Source organism: Glycine max, chromosome 20 (assembly GCF_000004515.6).
Source record: "Glycine max cultivar Williams 82 chromosome 20, Glycine_max_v4.0, whole genome shotgun sequence".
Lineage (NCBI taxonomy): Eukaryota > Viridiplantae > Streptophyta > Magnoliopsida > Fabales > Fabaceae > Glycine > Glycine max.
The window spans coordinates 40,319,099-40,338,247 of record NC_038256.2 but is presented as its reverse complement, the minus strand read 5'-3'; the positions used below and the strand labels follow the sequence as shown (position 1 = coordinate 40,338,247).

Here is a 19,149-nt window from a genome sequence, read left to right as displayed (position 1 = left end):
ACATGCTTAAAAGACTATTAAGTCCCTTTCATTTAGACCAACATCACATATTTATTACTTAAAAAGATTCTCTATCATGATATAGTCAACGGTGCATTGAACAGGCACAATTTCTAGAACCAATGTCATTTGCAATGCACAGAGGCTGAAGTTGCCCATCTTCGAACCAAAAGGATCGTTTTTTGCGAAACTCACCAACAAAGGAGTCCAACATTTTAACGGTAATGTGTTGCATCACCATCACATGTGCAATATTCCCATTGCATGCCAAATTCCAGCATTGTACGAGTAAAGTCATGATCTAGAGGCCTCTCAAAGATGACAATGTTGCTAAACTTGTTTAGTATTGTACCAATTCCAGCATCACCTAGCCGATTTTGTAAATACCGTGCTTTCATTATGCATTTTTGCACTTCGTCTTGGAGTCCTATTAAACCTCTTTTTTTCAAGGCATACCAAAGAAATATTGGAGCATGCTGACAACGGCTACCTGTGATTGTGGTATCTCTTGAAGCAATAATTTCAACATCTTTAGACAATGCATTGATGTATATTCTAAATGAGTTATTACAACACCACAAGGAATTGGGCATCCCAAGAACTTATGACCAGAAATAGTCACACTTCCAATAGGTTTCTTGAAGGTAATCCTCAGTGTCTGTGAATGTGAAATAACCCACACAATATTTTAGATGAAATCATAATTAATCAGTTTCTTAGCTTGGATGATTTTTGGTCTCCACACATCCGACCTTCAATTCATAGCATCTTCATTAATTCCTAAGAATACATCAAAGCAATGCTTTTATTAACTAATAATTAAGTAACTTTTTAAACTCACTTGTTTGACAAAAGGCAACATCATTCCAAATAGAGCTCCATCACAATGAATGTAGAATCGATCACGAGTGAAACCACATCCCTCAAGCGTTTGTATTACAAGATCAAGGTCATCAATAGCTCCTTTCATAGTCGTCCCTGCAATAACATACTTGTTCTAAGTTTGGTATATGTCTACATTTGGAAAAAAGTTTGTGCATGAGCTTGTTCAAATTAAGTGTAACTAGCTAGTCAAAGACAAGAAGAGACCTATGTTTAAATTGATAATGGCTGGCTTGTCTTTGTGCGCAAGAACTAAATTCCTCAGATTAGCACAATCAATCTCACCGGAGGTTAATTTGCTAATCTTCACGCACTTCATTCGATATATACATTCTAGCTATTTTGAAGATTGAATAATGTGAATCTTGTGAGGTATATAAGATCCCATCACGAAGTTGCTCTCTCCTGTATATAAAAGTATATATATATAAATCAAAGTTTGTGTCTGGGATATTTTTTTAAAATAATGAAAGAAATGAAATCAAATTCAACAAAACTGACCCAACTAAAATTCCGTGAAGATTGCCTTCAGTTCCACCAGTTGTGGCGTATCGCCAATACTCATTCTTCTTTATCTCCCACAGATTTGCAAACCAGTTAAGCACACAAACCTATGAAATATGGACACTCCATCCCCTTGCCGTGTCCGGGTGTCCGACATGTGTCCGTATCCGACACGGACACTGACAAGTAAATCAGCATCTCATTAACTTTTTCAAAATGTGAGGTGTCCACGTGTCCGTGTCCAATGTCTGTGTCAACGTCGATGCTTCATAGACACAAACTTCAAAAGTTGTTAAATTTAGGAAGAAGGCTGCTCCCTAGAAATGGATCACCAGCATTGTTTAGGTGAAAATGAAGTAAAGGTTTTATTGCATCACAGTTGAAGTCCCGATTAGTAGGATAGCCTGCAATTGCAATTCATGGATGTTATTAGCAGATAGAGTCTGTCATAATATTACGAGGAAATGTGGTGAATCCCATTCAGAGTTACCCCATCTATGAATAGTTATGGTTTTCCTAATCATTGTTTTAATTGCCAATAGTATTTTAAAAAAATTTAATAAGTAAAAAGCATATTTTTTAAAACTACATGTGTCATTCATTAGAAGCACACTTAATTAAAAGAAAATTAAAACACCAAAAGCGTACGTACCCAAGTTGCACAAGCTGTACTGATTTAGAGTTTCCACGCAGTAAGCAGTAGCAGAAGCTAAATTGGCTTGTGTGTCGCCACTGCACTGGGTGATAGCAAGGTTCATATGACTGTTGTTATTCTCATATTTTTCTCTTCTAGTAGTAACCTTAGCACCCCTGACAACATTTGGCAACAGTTCCGTGGCATGAACTGCTGAAATGAAAGCCATTGTCATGTTCTTCTCCATCAATTAATTGCGTTTGTAATTTCAATGGGTACGTGTCTGAGATGGAGGGATGAAGAAGTGTGAGAGATAGGTTTGGATGTGTATTTATAGCCAGAATTAATATTGCATTCGTAATTAATTTGAAGATAGGTCATCACTGCATGCATGTACACACAGAATATCACGGTAAACGGTGTCATGTTTGCTTGCGTGAAAGAACCCGGAATTTTTAAGGATGTACAAAAACAAAACCAAAGGGATCAATGCATACATATAAAAAAACGTGCTAAAACTAAAACCCAAATATAAGACAAAAGCCGACAAGAAATATTGACGTGAAAAAGGTGTTAAATTATTAAGAATTTTGCTAAAATATATCTGCCAATTATTTTATGCGAGTATTTGTCAAACTCTTATAATATATTTTAAAAAAATTATTTGTTATAACTTTTAGTTATTTAAAACAAACATTTATTTTATCCAATGCACAGACTAAAATATTAATTTAATAAAAATTCATACTCTTTCTCTTCACTTTCTTTCCTATTTTTCTCCCATATTAAAATTCTATTTTGAATCAAATAAAGCATATACAAAAACTGGCCAAAATAAATTGAATTTTTCTTTTCTTTAGGCTAAAATATGTCAGATTAATGTGTCCTATATATCTGTTAAAGATTAATATAAATCTGACTCCAATCGTGTTTCGATCATGCCGTACAACTGACTTGTCAAATACTATGGAATTGGAATGGTCAGCATTTGGAAACCAACTTCAATCGTGAGAGATTAATAAAGATATTTGGAAACCAACTTCAATCGTGAGAGATTAATAAAGATATTTGGAAACCAACACTTTTGGTTTGAATACTATAATTTGTCAAAACTTTTGGGATTTGATTGCAAAATTAAAAAAAAAATTGTGCTTCAGTTCGTCAGTCGTTCTTGACTTGGCTACTGTATAGAAGTGACCAATTGTGAAACAACAATATTTCAAAAAATTAAATCTTTTCCATACACAATTTTTAACCACAAATCAACGTATACTTCAAAGACTCTTTTTACTGTATATTATATACTCTTAATTGATAATTTTATCTTATTTTTATTTTTAAAAATAAAAATATATAGTTACATACCAAATATCATAATATGTATAAAAGTGGCAAAGCATACCAACATGCTCTAACCCGTTTGCAATTTGCCTTAACAAATGAAATTGAGTTAGGAAACATAACACTCACCAAAAGATAAAATGGCAGGTTGACATTTTACAAAGGTTAACAAGTTTATCCACCAAAATGCACCCAAAAATAAAATAAAATATTATTAAAAAGTATTATTTTATTCATAATCAATTCCAAATTTCCAATTAATCCTAATTCTCATGTCACACAAAAACAGGAAACAAAAAATTCATAACCCTTACTCAATATTAATGAATAATTGTCTAGGAAGTCAACCACCACAATCCACCATTAACCTTTCTAATTGACTAATTAGGTGAGTTGTGGGTCGAGCCAACTAAGTAACTTCACCATTTAGACAAGTTCAACTCACTTTGAAAACTTTAAGCATGCATTTATAACATCGCATGTATTATTTACTTCATATATCCTCAATCATGTCATTGAATTGTGCATTGAACAAGCACAATTTCTATAACCAATGTCGTTTTCCATGCATATAAAGGTTGAAATCATCCATCCTTGCACCAAGTGGATCGTTTTTGAAGAAATTCACCAACATAGGAGTTCCGCATTTCAATGGTAACATGTTGCATCACCACTGTATGTGCAATATTTCCATTGCATGCCAAATTCACCTACGAAAAAAGTCTTCATCCAGAGGCCTCTCAAAGACGACAATGTTGCTAAACTCGTTTAACATTGTACCAATTTCAGCATCAAGTAGTTGATTATGTAAATAGCGTGCATTCATAATGCACTTCTGCACTTCATCTCCTATTAAACATCTCTTGTTTAAGGCATACCAAAGAAATATTGGAGCATGCCCACACCGGCTACCTATGATTGTAACATCCCTTGATACAATATATTCAACATCTTCGGATAATGCGTTAATGTATTCTGAACGAGTTATTACAACACCACAAGGAATTGGACATCCTAAGAACTTATGGCCACAAATAGTTATACTTCCAATGGGTTTATTGAACGTAATCCTTGATGCCTGCAAAATCACACACACATTAGTTCAGATGAAATCATAAATAATTTGAGTCTACCTAAATTTTTTAGAAGTAATATTGCAGAAAAAATAGGTATATACATATGCAATACCCAACAAATTAAAAATACTATGAAACCTAGATAAGCATTGCAAAATAACCAAGACATTAACAAATATTAATATTTTTTGCTCAGCAAAAATACTATAAATATATATATGAGGTCAAATATACACAAGTACCAGAAATACTATAAATGAGGTAAAATATTAATTTTTTATTTTGTTAATTTAAATTTGTGTTTTGTTCTCATTGTGTTATTTGAATCTGAATTTTAAATAAATTTACTTCCATTGTTGCGAATGTGGAAGAAGGCCTGGGTTCTATTTTTGTGTGAAATTTTTATTTTTGTTTGGGGTTGAGTTAGGTGGTGAGCAGCATGTGTTGTGAATATGCATGAAAAAAGAAGAGAGAACAAATTGATTGATTATGCTTAATGATGATATTAAATAGCTTTTACTAGAAATAATTGTATGTACTTGAGTTTTATGAAGAAAAAAAAATCATTCTTAAATGTGAAGAGAAGAGAAGACTTGATAAACTTGGTGTTGTCATTGATTTTATGATATCAATATAGTTTTGTAAAAAGACTTCTCTTGTACTTGAAAGACTTTATATACTTGTTTGTTCTTAAATTTCACAAATACTCACCATGATTGACAAAAACTTTAATATTATTTTAAAAATACCTCTGGCTAGCATGAAACATTGAACTTCCAATAGTAATTAATTGTATTTTTGGTATAAACTATTTTAAAAATATTGATAAGTTACCTCAAAATAAGTAACTATTGCTTCAAAATAAACTAAAATAAAAATCAAGTGCTGATTGGTAATTTATTTGTTATGTTTGTGTTCTGATGGAAGAGTTATATATTAGGAATGTTGATGTTTGTGGTTATAATCTTGAAAGAAGTAAAATAATTTATACTTGTCTTATGGGTTAAGTTTTACATACTTTCTACTTGTGCTTATTCATTATGTGCTAGCATTGTTAAGTGTTCTTATTTTTTTTCCCATTTTTTCCAAGCAGGTGCACATTCTCTTGTGTTTTTGCTGCAGTTGCTCCTCCGATTGTCTTCAAAGGGAAATCTCTCATATGAGTTCCTTTTATTTAGTCTGTAGGTACACCATACTTTGATGTGTTTTTGTATTCCTCTTTTATTTGGTTCGGCATAATTGCTACTAGAGGGAATATCTTGTTTTTTAGCTTGTTTTATTGAAATAGATTTTACGCTTTTAGAGAGGATTTTTCATGTGCTCCCTTAGGCTGCGACTTTCTCTAGACCAAATCCTTAGTTTTTCATCTAAAACTTTCAAAATATGCGGAGAATTATGCAAATTTGTCTAGAAAAAGACAATATTTTCATTGTATAAGCTCATAAGTAATTGTGGCTCTTACCTTTGATACCATACCAACACTCTGCATGGTGGTGATTCTTCTCTGGTTTCTTTGGAACCGATGTGGTGTTAGGTCATTCTTGTTGTTCTCTTCAAAAAGAATTGATTTGCTCTACAAACCCATCTATGTTTCTACCTTTCTGGTTAAGATTTTTTTGGTTTGTATTTGACTTGTGAATGATTTCATGTTTTGTCGCTTCTTTTTAGTTTTGTTAACTGTCTGACCTTTTATAAATAATTGCGTTGTGCCTCACAATTATGGGAAATAAAACTTTACCCATACTGCTATTATGCATATTATTTGTTATTTGCTTTTTTTCTTCCTTTAATAGAGGGCTTTTGTGAAAAGTTTCAGACTTGGGGCTTTTTTTCTTTTGGATGTTTTTAGTTCTCTTTTGCATTATCTTATCAGTTATTCTATGCATGTTGTGTTTTACCTTTATTGCTTTATGTTTTACCAACAATCACATTATTTGATTGTTGTGCTTGTCTATGTTATGTCACTTTCAAAATGGAAATACTTCTTGGTTGAATGTCGTGTGGAGTGGATGTTTTGTGTTTGTTAGACTCGACATTGTCTAGCTTGTATTTGTATCTGCACTATCCCCAAGTGTTGTTGGTTGTTGATTGCTATCACTTTAATTAAGTTATTATAGTTTTCTCTACATTTCTAATTAATTGTGTTTGTTAATTTTTGGGGTTAGGAGTAGGTTACATTTGTATACCATGTGGTAGTAAGGGATTATGGGAGGAAAAGATGATTTTTTTGTTTCTCTCACTTATTTTGTTGTGTATAATTGTGTAGATTAATTCAGAGGATTTATGGTATGTAATGTTTTCAAAGATTTTCTAGTAGATATTTAACATTTGAGTGCTTGAATCTATGATTAAATCTATCTTTCAAAAATTTGCAATTATATTGTGTTGAACTAATGTTTATTTTATTTTGCAATACAACTTGTTATTTATATACAATTATATGAAAATTTCATAAAGCAACTTATTATTTTATTTTGCAATACAACTTGTTATTTATATACAATTATATACAACTTGTTGAAGTGTATCGTGTCGAGTGGTATGTGATGTGTTATGAAAATTTCAATTTGTTATTTATATACAATTATATCAACACCCTAACCAATAATGACACATTTTTTATAAAGTGTGGATTTAGGTTGGAATCAACTATCAATATAATAAAAAGTGAGTTTTCATTTTGTCACAATTTAAAAAAAGAAAGTTGTACTTAATTTTCCTACTCTTGGGAAAATTCAGTATTTTTTTGCCAAAGATTTAATAAAAGTAATTAAATAATATTCAATAATTTTTAAATTATTAAATATTATCTAACATTAAAAATATTTTTGAATTGTTAAATATTTAAGATTATTTTTTAATTATTAAATTTTAAAAATAGCCAACATTTATTTTCAATAAATTATAATATTGAAATTTCAATTTTTATATATAAATTTAAAAACAAGACTTTACTTATGAAGGAATTAAATTATCCTATCCAAACTAATAACTTGAATTATTCTATCCAACCAAATAATATAAAAGAATTCTAAATAAAAGTAATTCAAATTCTTTTGAATTTTGAAATTTCTCTTCGAAACACAAGGTAAGCATTTTGAGAACTTTGACCACCAAAAGTCTTTGCTCCATTGTATATCACAAACCCATCACAGTTTATAGTTATTTTCTTAGACATTGGTGGAACCCAACGAAGTAACCACTCCTCTCCAACACATTACCTTGATTTAATGTGATTTTTTTTTTTTTTTTGCATTGAATTAAAGGCCTACACTGAACAAAAAACCTTGTCAAAGATGACACGAATGGTTTGAATTCTAATTTTCAATAGAATAATATTTTTTTTTTATTTTGAGTTTTTGTTTCCTTGTTTGTTGAAAATGAAAACATTTAAAGCCTACACTTTATCATAAGTTCATTACATATTGTTATGTGGTATACAATGATTTAAAAATTCATCTAACAACACAAAAAAATATAAAAAACAAGCTTATTATTGCATAATTATATAATTTTTTTTTAAAAAATCGAACCCTTCTCAACGTTGGGACCTAGGCCATTGCTCTTTTGGCCGAAGCTTAAGGTCAATCCTAATTGCATAATTATATAATTTCAATAATTTTTTTGAAACTAAGAGCAAGAGTATTGTTTAAGAGGAACCTCAACTCAACTAAAGTCAGTGTTATTTCTTCTTATTTGTTTTTTGGCAACGTTTCTTTTATTGTTTACTTTACTTTAGTATCCAATTTAAATTTAAATTATTTCTCAATCCAATTCAATTACTATCTGCCTTTTTCTCTCTCTTTCTTTTCCTAATATCTCGCCTTTTTCGCTTCCGTGCCCCTGCTCAGCGGCAAGGCAACCTCAACTTGGACGAAATTACCCTCCATCCCCCCTTAAAATCACACACACCGAACCCTTCTTTTTTATTTTTCCACTCACTCCACAGTCAACTCCATGCGCGCTTGAATGGATTTGGTGGAAGGCGTTGGAGAGAGTTCCTCGCCGCCGCGCGCCTTCAGCGGCTGCAGCAACTACGACGTCCATAACAACGTCTACAACCGCCTCGTTGAAACCGGCCACGACCAAGCCGTTTCCAACCCCAACTTCCGCGAACACTTGGAGGCTCACTTCAATCGCTTGCCACCGAGGTACCTTCCTCAATTTCACTCTCTTCTTCCTTACTGTTTTTCGATTAGCAATCGAAAGTGTTTAAATGGAGTGTGGATAATCGGTTCGGTCGCTGCTTGTTGTTTGTTTCAGTTATGGACTGGATGTGAATATCGATAGAGCTGAAGATGTTCTGTTGCATCAAACCCTTCTTGCTTTGGCTAAGGACCCTCACAAGCGCCCTGTATACCATATACGCTTCCTCGAGGTACTAATCTTCCTTATTTTGCTGTGCCTAACTCCATTTCTACTAGCTTAGCATCATTCCGGATTCATTTTAATTGGATGTAATTTCCATAATCCGTGTTTATGTATTTTGATTTCCAATAAGAGTTTGTCATGTATGGTCGTGTTTGGATAAACTTCTCGATAAATACTTATAGGAAAACAAGTCTATCATATTTCTTTCAGTTTTCCATGTCTATTGAATTTACTTCTTCTCTCAATTTGCTGGGCAGAATATTTCAACTAGAACAGATGGTGAAGATGAACAAATTTTAAGTACTCATTATAGCCCTGGATCAACTTCTCATGCAACAAATGGGGGAGCTGTATCACCTGGTAAAAGGTATGCTATCCAGTGAACAGTGAATTATACTACTATATATGAACAAGCATTTTACAGGAAGGTTTCCGGTAACTGTTACTTAAAATATCAATTCTGTATCTTTGTAATGCATTTTTTTTTTATATTTATTCAATGTAATGTAATTATATAATTTGCATCAGTAAGATGAGGGATATTGCAAATGAGTTTGAGCCTTGCTCGAAGCTCGAGGACCTAAATTTGGATGTCAGAAAGAACTCAAAGGTGACAGAGGAAAAATTTCTCACTGACAATTTTTTCCAGAGGTACCACCTGAATAAAGTTACAATGCTGTTTCTTACTTTTTCTTTTAGTTTTTGAAATAGCAGTACGACAACTTTTGTTAAAACTGGTGGCCATGGCTGCAAATTTTTTCCTCTTTGGAGAGCAGGAACGTAGACTCTATCTGTTGCCAAAATTTATGTTCCAAATGTTTATTTTATTGATACATCTATCTCACCACATTTGAAATTGAAATAGTACTTGCGTGTCAAATTTTACCTGAATATCTTCGCTTGTGGTAAGTAAGTTAAACATTGCAATTTAAAATGCAGGCACGAACATTCAAGTGTCCCTGTTCATGAAATAATATTTTCCACTGTTGACAAGCCAAAGCTCTTAAGCCAGGTATGTTTGAAGAGTTTATCTTATCTGTTGTTTACTGTTAAAATTTACATCTGTTGTTCTTAAAATAATATCTGGATGTTGGAGGAAGTTGTCAAGAGAGATTTCAGGCTAAATTATTTTCTTGAAGTTTTGATTTTTAATTGTGCCAAATGGCATCATGTGATCCATGTAGCTGATCTCACTTAGTAGGATAAGGCGTTGTTGTAAGTTAATTGAAAGTTCAAAACTCCCAAAGATAATGAGCTAACATTTTTCAATGTACTTAGCTCAGAACATATAGGTTTATTTTCCACACTTCTATCAACTTAATGAAGCAGAAACTTTCCTCAAAATTAAAAGGTATTTGATTACTAGAGATTTATTAAAAGGTCATATGAAGCATAGGTAAAATGAAGCCAATAGAAGCTATATGAAAATACTATATGGAATATTTGATGCTGTCGTTATAATGCATATTTTTGTTGTATCATTGTTTTCTTGATACTGACAAGTGATTTGTATATTATTGTTTATGTTTATTCCTGTATTCTTACATAATCCAAAAACATTGGGTAGAAAAGAGTTTGAGGGTGTAAACTGAATAACTGGAGTGGATTTTACGTAAGATCTTGAGAGTGGAAATCAGGGCATTCCCTGTGTAAATGTAGCTTCATTCTGTTGATATAATCTAGTGTGAGGTTCTAGTTTGTTAATACCTGACAATATGATTGATGGATAGTGTGATTGCTTTTGACGGATATTATTTTCTTTTAGCTGTCCGCTTTGCTGTCTGATATTGGACTTAACATACGTGAAGCTCATGTTTTCTCCACAACTGATGGCTATTCCCTTGACGTGTTTGTGGTAGATGGATGGCCAGTAGAGGTATACTTATTGTGATGCTATTTGCTTTCCCCTGAAGACCTCTGCAAAGTTGTATCTTTGAAACCTGTCATTGTTCATTGATGTTAATTTTACAATGGCATCTGTTTTATTGGCATGTTGCAAACACTTTACAACTCTTAATTGATTATAATTTTGTACTTAGTGGTTGAGCACTACTACAATTATCTGAGCTTTGATTTGATGGCAGATTAGGTAAGATGACAATTATTGATACCCACAAAGGATGCATCTGCATTTCTTTTTTAGAAAAAAAAAACATTTTCTTATCACAGTTTTTAATTCAGACAAAAAATGGTCTATCTCAGGAGTCAAGCTTGTAGGTTATTAAGGGGCACTGTTATTATATTTATCTTATGACAGGGATGTGTGCTGAGTCCAAATGTCGCTGACTTTGCAATCTTGTGCTCAGGAAACAGATGATTTGTATGATGCTATGGAAAAGCTGTAGCAAGAAGCGAGGTGCATTGGGTCTACTTGACTTTCTATCTACACTTTCATATGTTGGTTTTGAGTGAGATGTTGGAATTATATCTCTGAAGAATGAATAAATGATTCTTGTGTTTCCTGGAATGTACTTTTGAAACATGTACTTGTAAGATTGTAATCAATATTCTTCCTTTCTCTAGGGGTCATGGTCTCGTTCTTCAAATTCTCATTCAGCTGTGGAGAAAGCCTTAGCAACTGAAGGAAAATCAGGAGATTGGGAAATAGATAGGAGGTTGCTAAAGTTAGGAGAAAAAATAGCATCTGGATCCTCTGGAGATTTGTGAGTTGTGTTGTATTTTCATTACTTATTTGTGTATTTCTTTTAACTTATTTTTCGTTCTATTCTATATCGTAATATTTATCTTGTTTTTAATTTGATTTATGATTCATACTCAGGTATCGTGGAGTTTATCTTGGTGAAGATGTTGCTGTTAAGGTTCTGAGATCAGAGCAATTGAATGATGCTTTAGAGGATGAGTTTGCTCAAGAAGTGGCCATTCTGAGGTCAGTACTTTGCTCTTTGGAGTTTAAGACCACACTACATATCATAATATGTTTTTGTAATTAATCTTTCTTATAATTTCTCTTTCTAAATGATTATCAAACATTTGTTCTTGTGTTGTACAGTTGAATTTATTTTGAGCAATTATTATGTTCTCTTTTTCTTGAGGAATATATACTTAAATTGAAATATCAACTCTAGTACCAACTACCAAGTTTTAAGAAGTGGTTAAGCATGACAAAATTATCAGTCTCAGTAAACTTCTTAGTTGGTTGCATCCTTGCAACTGTTCACTTGGTTCTTGAAGGATTGGATGTCTGTATACTAGAAACTTGTGACAATTGATGTCAGTTGTAGCATCCTTACAACTGATTATTTCTCAATTGATGTTTAAGCTGGGATTTCTCCATCTACTACTTAGTTTTATCTTGCCATTGCTTTTGTTTATATTAATTATAGTCTTGCCAGGATTTGATTATAAATCTTTAGGATATAAATTCAATTATCATCTACTAACTTTCTCATTTAGGTTCTGTCAATATGCTTTTCTCTTTCCAGAAAATCTTTTGACAATTTGGCTTCTGTATTTCTGGATGCAGGCAGGTGCATCATAAAAATGTTGTTCGTTTCATTGGTGCATGTACAAAGTGTCCACATTTGTGCATAATAACAGGTATAAATTAATCCATTTGGTTCTGCAGATATATTGTTGTATATTATCCTATTTAATGTGGAAACAATAAGCTGTCCTTAATAAACTAGTTTTTGTGTATCTAAAGATTATCACAATCTCATCCCTTAAGTTTGAGGTTCAAAACAAGAAAAATAGATACTTACTCTGGTCCTTTCTAGTTTCTAATAGAACAATGATTGCTGAAGAAGAACTATTGGGAGGACTTCTTATTTACGAGTTAGTCTCACAATAATGTTTATCAGAATATTTTAGTCAATGATCAGAAAAATTGATATGGGATGACAGTTAATTGACACAAGTAAAAAAAAATATAAGTAAAAAAAGAAATTCAAGAGATCACCATGTGTGAAGTTCTATGAAACATTTGAACACCATATATATGGGGAATTGCTAAGTGCTAACCTCCACACATTCATGGGTTGATTAGCATCCTCCACCTTTCAAGACTAAAAACTCTTGCTAACCAAATCTTAAGAAGTGAATAATGATACCATTTTATTTGTTTTGAAATTCAATTAATATTTTAGCCTTTTTTGTTACCTCAAACTTTTGCTTATTTTCTTTCAATAGTTATTATTTCGTTTGTATCATCTCTCATTTGTACCAGAAAGAAAAGGTGAGGTTTAGTCTAAATACAAAATGAGGAAGATGTTAATATGTGTGCATATATATGTATATGTATGTATTTATATACATACATATGATTAAATATTATAAAAATTTAAATATTTAATTTATTTTAAAAACTAAATTTGTATTGATATAAGTTAAAACGTTGTGCTAATATGTTTAAGTGTTTTCTGTCTTAAATGTCAAGTGCCTTTTGGTTTAGTATGGTTTTTCTTCTGATCACTTGACCTTGTGCTAATATGTTCGTCATTTAGTACTTTTCAGGGGATTTATTAGCTCAAAACAATGGTTATTGCAACATTTTTAATGTGACTATGCAAATCAATGTTATGGGACTTAGAAGGTTTCTAAATGTCATGCAAATTGTTCCTCCATTGTTTTAATTATGGGATTGTGGATCCCATGTCTAAGGCAATCTTCCTCTGTATAGCTGTTTTATGATATCAAGAAAATTGTCGGAAAATCAAGTAAAAAAGCATCCATTTCACCAATTCATGTCATTAGATATTAATATCTTGTGGATAAAATGTTCCTTAATGTTTGGGTGTCAAGCTAAGGATTATTTTCCTCTATCTGTGTCACTGCAAGTGTATTATCCATTGTTTGCTGATTCTGGACTAGTTCACTCATGGATATTGTTCATTTACTCTAGTGAACGCAACCTACTAAATGATTTGGGATTTAATTCCTCCTAATGATGTTGGATGCAAAACTAAATTAGTTAAATAAACCAGGGTTTGCTACATCAATCTCGATTTCCTTCCTTTTGAAAGATTGCCTAACTGAATCTACTCAGTCTCATATGATGCACCATTATACTGATGGTGTTATATGTCATTATTCATTTTTTTCAACCTGTAATGCTTCTTCTGGACCTTGTGTCTTCAGTATTTGGAAGAATGTTTTAGTTCAAATAATTTGAAGGCACATGCCTAATTTGGCTTTGAATAATTAAATTCATATAAGCTTAGGAATACATAAATTGATTACTTAAAAGCTGGTCTCCTCTCCTGTTTATTGTTCAACTTGTCCTTTCTTTTCAATTTATTCTATCAAAATATTTTTTAAATTTTGTGTTCTTCTGTGCAGAGTATATGCCTGGAGGAAGTCTGTATGATTACATGCATAGAAATCATAATGTCTTGGAGCTGTCTCAATTACTAAATTTTGCAATTGATGTCTGCAAGGGTATGAAGTATTTGCATCAAAACAACATAATTCACAGAGATCTGAAGACGGCTAATTTGCTGATGGATACGCACAATGTAAGAATTTATTGAAAGTTTGAAACTACTAATTTTCTACTCTATAACATTGCCCTTACTAAAATGGATGTTACCTTGTATGGAAGCAACATTAATGAACCAGATCTTTTGCTATTATCTGTGTGTATGTTTAACCAATAAATTCATTTCAGTTATAATTGTGTGACAAATTATCCACAGGTTTTCTGAATAATTTATTGAAGTATGATAAATGATAAAAAATTTATAATAAATTATAATACAAAGTTTTAATTGACATTATGATTCACCCAATGCTCATGACAAATAGCATACGTTGAAAATGTGATATGAAAGTGGCAACTGCTAAAACTTTCAGAAACACTGCACCCTATTTTATATCCTAATATATTTATGGATAATGATTTGCTTTTTTCTTTTATGAACCATTGTTGCCACTGCTGGATCTTTTAAATTTTCTTAATGTGACTGACAACATTTATTTTGCTTTGGAATTGCATATAAATATTTTTATAAATTTTTTATCATTAAGTTTTTAATATTTTTTCTTTTCCAATTATTATTATCCAATTAGGTTGTTAAAGTCGCAGATTTTGGAGTTGCTCGATTCCTAAATCAGGGGGGAGTGATGACAGCAGAAACTGGAACATATAGATGGATGGCACCAGAGGTTCGTTACTTGAAAAGAAAAAGATAAAAAATGCTGTTGTGCTTTTTGATATTTCCATATCAATGTTAATGTCTAAGTAATAGATATTGTAAAGCTAAGGGTGCCGGGCTATTAATAATTAATAATAACAACTAAATGTTTCTTTTGCTGACTGCTTGAGAGTTTCACTTGATCTATGGAGATTCTTATATTGGCCTCTACAAATTTAATTTGCATTTTCTTGTTCAACATAACCATGACACATTCTCTTAGGAATCACTATAATTTATCTTCACAATCAAATTTGTACATCTGATGAAAACAACACATCTTTGCGCTGTGATATGTCTAAATGGTACAAATCTCAGAAAAATATTATAGTTTTATTTTGCAGTTCTATCTATTAAAAGTTTTCTGCCTTGTGTGATGTTCTTGTTTGTATAAGTAGAATATTGGTATGTTTACCTATCTGTTGCCTTTTTGATTATGCTTTTGTTGTTTATTATATATAAGAAGAGATTTCATTAGGGGGAAAGGGAGGTCCCAAAGAATGAGAAAAATAAACAGTTGAGAAAATTCATTCATTAATAATTTAATACAGAAGAAACCTTGCCATTATAAACTTTGGTCAGCACTTAGCACCAAAGTGAGAACATAAACACAATCCTATCTAATAATAATAAATAATAAATATATACATGTATATCTCCTTGGTGTCCAGAATACATTATAACAGAGAAATGGATTTAGTCCTCTGTTACTCCTGCAAACTTTTTCTGAAGCTAATCAGAAGTTGCTCAAAACTCCCCCACCCTGGGTTCAGCAACAGGCCAAAATCCTTATTCCTAATAGCAATTTCTGAATTAACCAAGTAGGAGAAAATATGATGCTGTTTTACTAGTCATCTTTAACAATTTAAGCTTTAATTATAATGCCCATGATAGTCAATTTACTTTCTCTCTGTTTTTGTTTTGCATAAACCTAAGCTAGTATGAAAGGAAACAAGTAGAAGAAATGAACCCTCAAAATCTTTTTTCTATGGATTTCTCACCATCTCTAGACGTAATTGCCATGTGTTATTTTTATTTTGTTCTGGTTTTACTTTTAAGTATCTTACTGTAGTGGATTTTCTCACAAGGTTATAAACCATCAGCCTTATGATCAGAAAGCAGATGTATTCAGTTTTTCCATTGTACTGTGGGAATTAGTGACGGCAAAGGTAAATAGCCTGAAATGCATTATAATATTGCATTCTCTTATCATATTCCTAATATTGCATTCTCTTATCATATTCCTTTTCCATTCCTTGAACTGTATGATTTTCTATAAAGCAAGGGAATCGTTGTAAAAATATTTATATATTTTTTCATCTGGTATTACAGGTACCATATGACACCATGACTCCACTACAAGCTGCCTTGGGTGTGAGACAGGTTTGCTCTTTATTTATCAATTAGATTTGAATGTTAAAGCATACATAAAATTGAAACCTCAATAAATTATTGCTCTAAAGCTAAAGCTGCATGATAACACCATACCTAATTGTATGCAACTAGGCCTGCTTCTTATTTACAAAATAATACTTTATTACTCCCTTTATTTGTAAATCTTGAACTGGATTTTCTGATACAAAATTGTTTGCCTTTCTTCTATCAACTAAAGCAAAATGTGAATCAATTACTGTTGATGTATTTACTATATATGCCCCATACTGGTTGTGCAAATGTCTCTTAGTTCTGCCATCAGTAATTATGACTTGAGTTTAGAATCTGTATTTCTCACTTAAATAGTTTTCAGTAATTGCTTAATATCATATCTTATCATCTTGAAAGAGATGAATACTGAATTAATTTGAAGTCATAGGGTTATAGCCAATAAAAGGATGTCAAACGTGCAAGCATTTCAAGTCCTCCCCCCTCCTCTCTATTTGACAGCAAACTATTATTTGTAGCTTCAAATGTCAACGACAAATAAAACTTGGGTATAGAATTTTTTTTCAACAGAAATAATCACACTACCTCAGTGAATGCATGCTTATGAGAGCATATTTGCAGTAAAGGTTTAGTTGCAGTGTTGGACCTATATTCATGTTATGGGAGAGTGTATAAGTTGCAGTTCTCAACTAGGATCGATCTCATTTATTTCTGACCGAGCTGTAATGCTGTACATCCTTCAGGGTCTGCGTCCAGAACTTCCGAAGGATGGGCACCCTAAACTATTAGAGTTGATGCAAAGATGTTGGGAAGCAATTCCAAGCCACCGTCCATCCTTTAATGAGATAACCATTGAACTTGAAAATCTTTTGCAAGAAATGGAGGTAAATTATATTAACTGTTATTTATTAATTTATTAAAAATTAGGACAAATTACATTCATACTCCCTGAGCACAAGTGACATTGCACCCAATATCCTTCTCTTTCCCGTACAGGGACTTTAGTTAACAAATTAGGGTTTGTTTCTGTTAATAGGAAGAGACATTGTTATGTTTTTAATTTTTATCTGTGGGAAGTTTGTGTAGAGTCAAAAGAGAGATATCTGGTGCAATTTCACTTAAGTTTAAATATCATTTGCCCTAATTTTATCCTTTTTGTTTTTTGGTAAACATTTAATTTATCTGGCCTGATTATAGTTTATTACGTGCAAATTGCAGAAAGATTCAGAAGCGAATGGTGCTTGACTAAGCACGAACTAATATATATTCCAGACGGCTGGATGGATCTGACCTTTTTTTCCCTCCCTCTGGCCGCTGTCGAGTTTTTCTCACGTTCCCTTGTGGCACCGAGGGAGAAAGCAGTTCGCAGAAGTTGTGATCGTTACAAAGTGAGAAAATGTAAAGAGGTATACTAACATTATAGCTGACTATACTTAAAAATATATATATCCCAGGATCACGTCAAACGTCTCTGAAATTATTTTGATTAGAGAGAATCATAGTTGACGCAAAATCAATGAAGTGTACAGTGAGGGTAATGCTGTTGAGCTTTAATGTTTCATTTCTTTTTTATTTACTTTTTCTTCGGGTCAAATATTGAGCATTTATGTTTCGCACTGTAAATTAATGACAAGCATGAACCGATGAGCCCAGGTATCTAAACTAGTTTAATGCAAAGTGTTACCTTTGCCTTATTATTCATATACATGTTTTTATTGTTATGAGGAGTAATGTCACCAAGTAAGGACATATTCTCATAACATGTTTTATGCGAGATTCATTAAAAAAATCTTGTTGATAATTGTTTTACTGGAGATTTAAACTTTATGCAAGAGGTGTAACAGTTTTTGATTTTTTTTTTCTACTTGAGATTTACAACTACCTTTACTAGTTTTTCTCTCTTATTTGCTTACACACTAACTCTGGTATTAGATGATTGTAATAGGAGACATAATTGCTGGCAAGGGTTCTTAAATGTTTTTCAAGCCACTTATGAAACACCTAGAAGATTCAGTGTTAGTTGTTTGCAATCTGGTGGCTAGTACATCAGTGGATGTGCAATGTTCATAGCCTTATCCTTTTTCTGTCAAAGGCAATCTAGTTTAGATGAACAACAACGATGCAGATTTTATCTAGCAAAGTTAAGTTGCTTCCAGTGTGTTTTTACACTTTTAATTTTACCTGCAGGCCTCTGAGCTTCTACTCTTACCAATATAAGAACCTGCGCAGCATATCTGTGTTCTCAAGAGCAGAACAATGGCCAATCAGGAATTGGGCTTATATTACCCGGAAAGCAGAGTAATGTCCATTTATATTATTTATTACCTATCCATCAAATTTTTTTTTTAAATGTTAAGAAAATAAGAATCATTGTTGTTTGATTTTTACAAGTCACCAAATGATATAGAGTGATAAGAAAAGATATACGAATGTGGAAACTGGAAAACTTTCTATTTAAACTAACCCAATGATATAACTTCCATGATTTGTTATAACATTCACATTGTACTTTTGAATTTGCTATAACACTAGATAAAATATCTTACTTGTAGTTTTTTATGCATGATATATAAACAACTTAAAATATCTTTAAAGTGATTTTTTCTTAAAAAGAATAATATTGTCAGGAAATAATCTTAAAATATCGACGTTTTAGTACGCTTTGATTAGTTCTCTTATGGTATGACCATAAACATTTATTCAAAAACTAAAATTTAAAATTCAATTATGAATAGCATTTTTAATAAATCTGTACAATGTGAAAATTATTCTCATATCTACAATGTTTTTGGATTCCTCTCGTTCT

The 19,149-nt window shown here is 32.0% G+C and overlaps 1 protein-coding gene and 1 pseudogene across 1 annotated transcript; one reads left to right on the top strand and one right to left on the bottom strand.

Annotated features, from left to right (window-relative positions):
• Positions 1-85: 85 nt before the first annotated feature.
• On the bottom strand, positions 86-2,249 carry LOC100798511 (serine decarboxylase 1-like; annotated as a pseudogene).
• Positions 2,250-8,247: 5,998 nt separating this feature from the next.
• Positions 8,248-18,838, top strand: LOC100797987 (serine/threonine-protein kinase STY46). Its single transcript, XM_026127498.2, is given in 17 exon segments — positions 8,248-8,588; positions 8,701-8,815; positions 9,066-9,175; positions 9,337-9,459; positions 9,748-9,820; positions 10,574-10,684; positions 11,115-11,145; positions 11,148-11,164; positions 11,332-11,471; positions 11,588-11,695; positions 12,293-12,366; positions 14,107-14,282; positions 14,836-14,931; positions 16,049-16,129; positions 16,293-16,343; positions 17,087-17,227; positions 17,562-18,838. Coding segments are annotated over 17 exon segments (1,656 nt in total). The 5' UTR covers positions 8,248-8,406; the 3' UTR covers positions 17,589-18,838.
• The last annotated feature ends 311 nt before the right edge of the window (positions 18,839-19,149 follow it).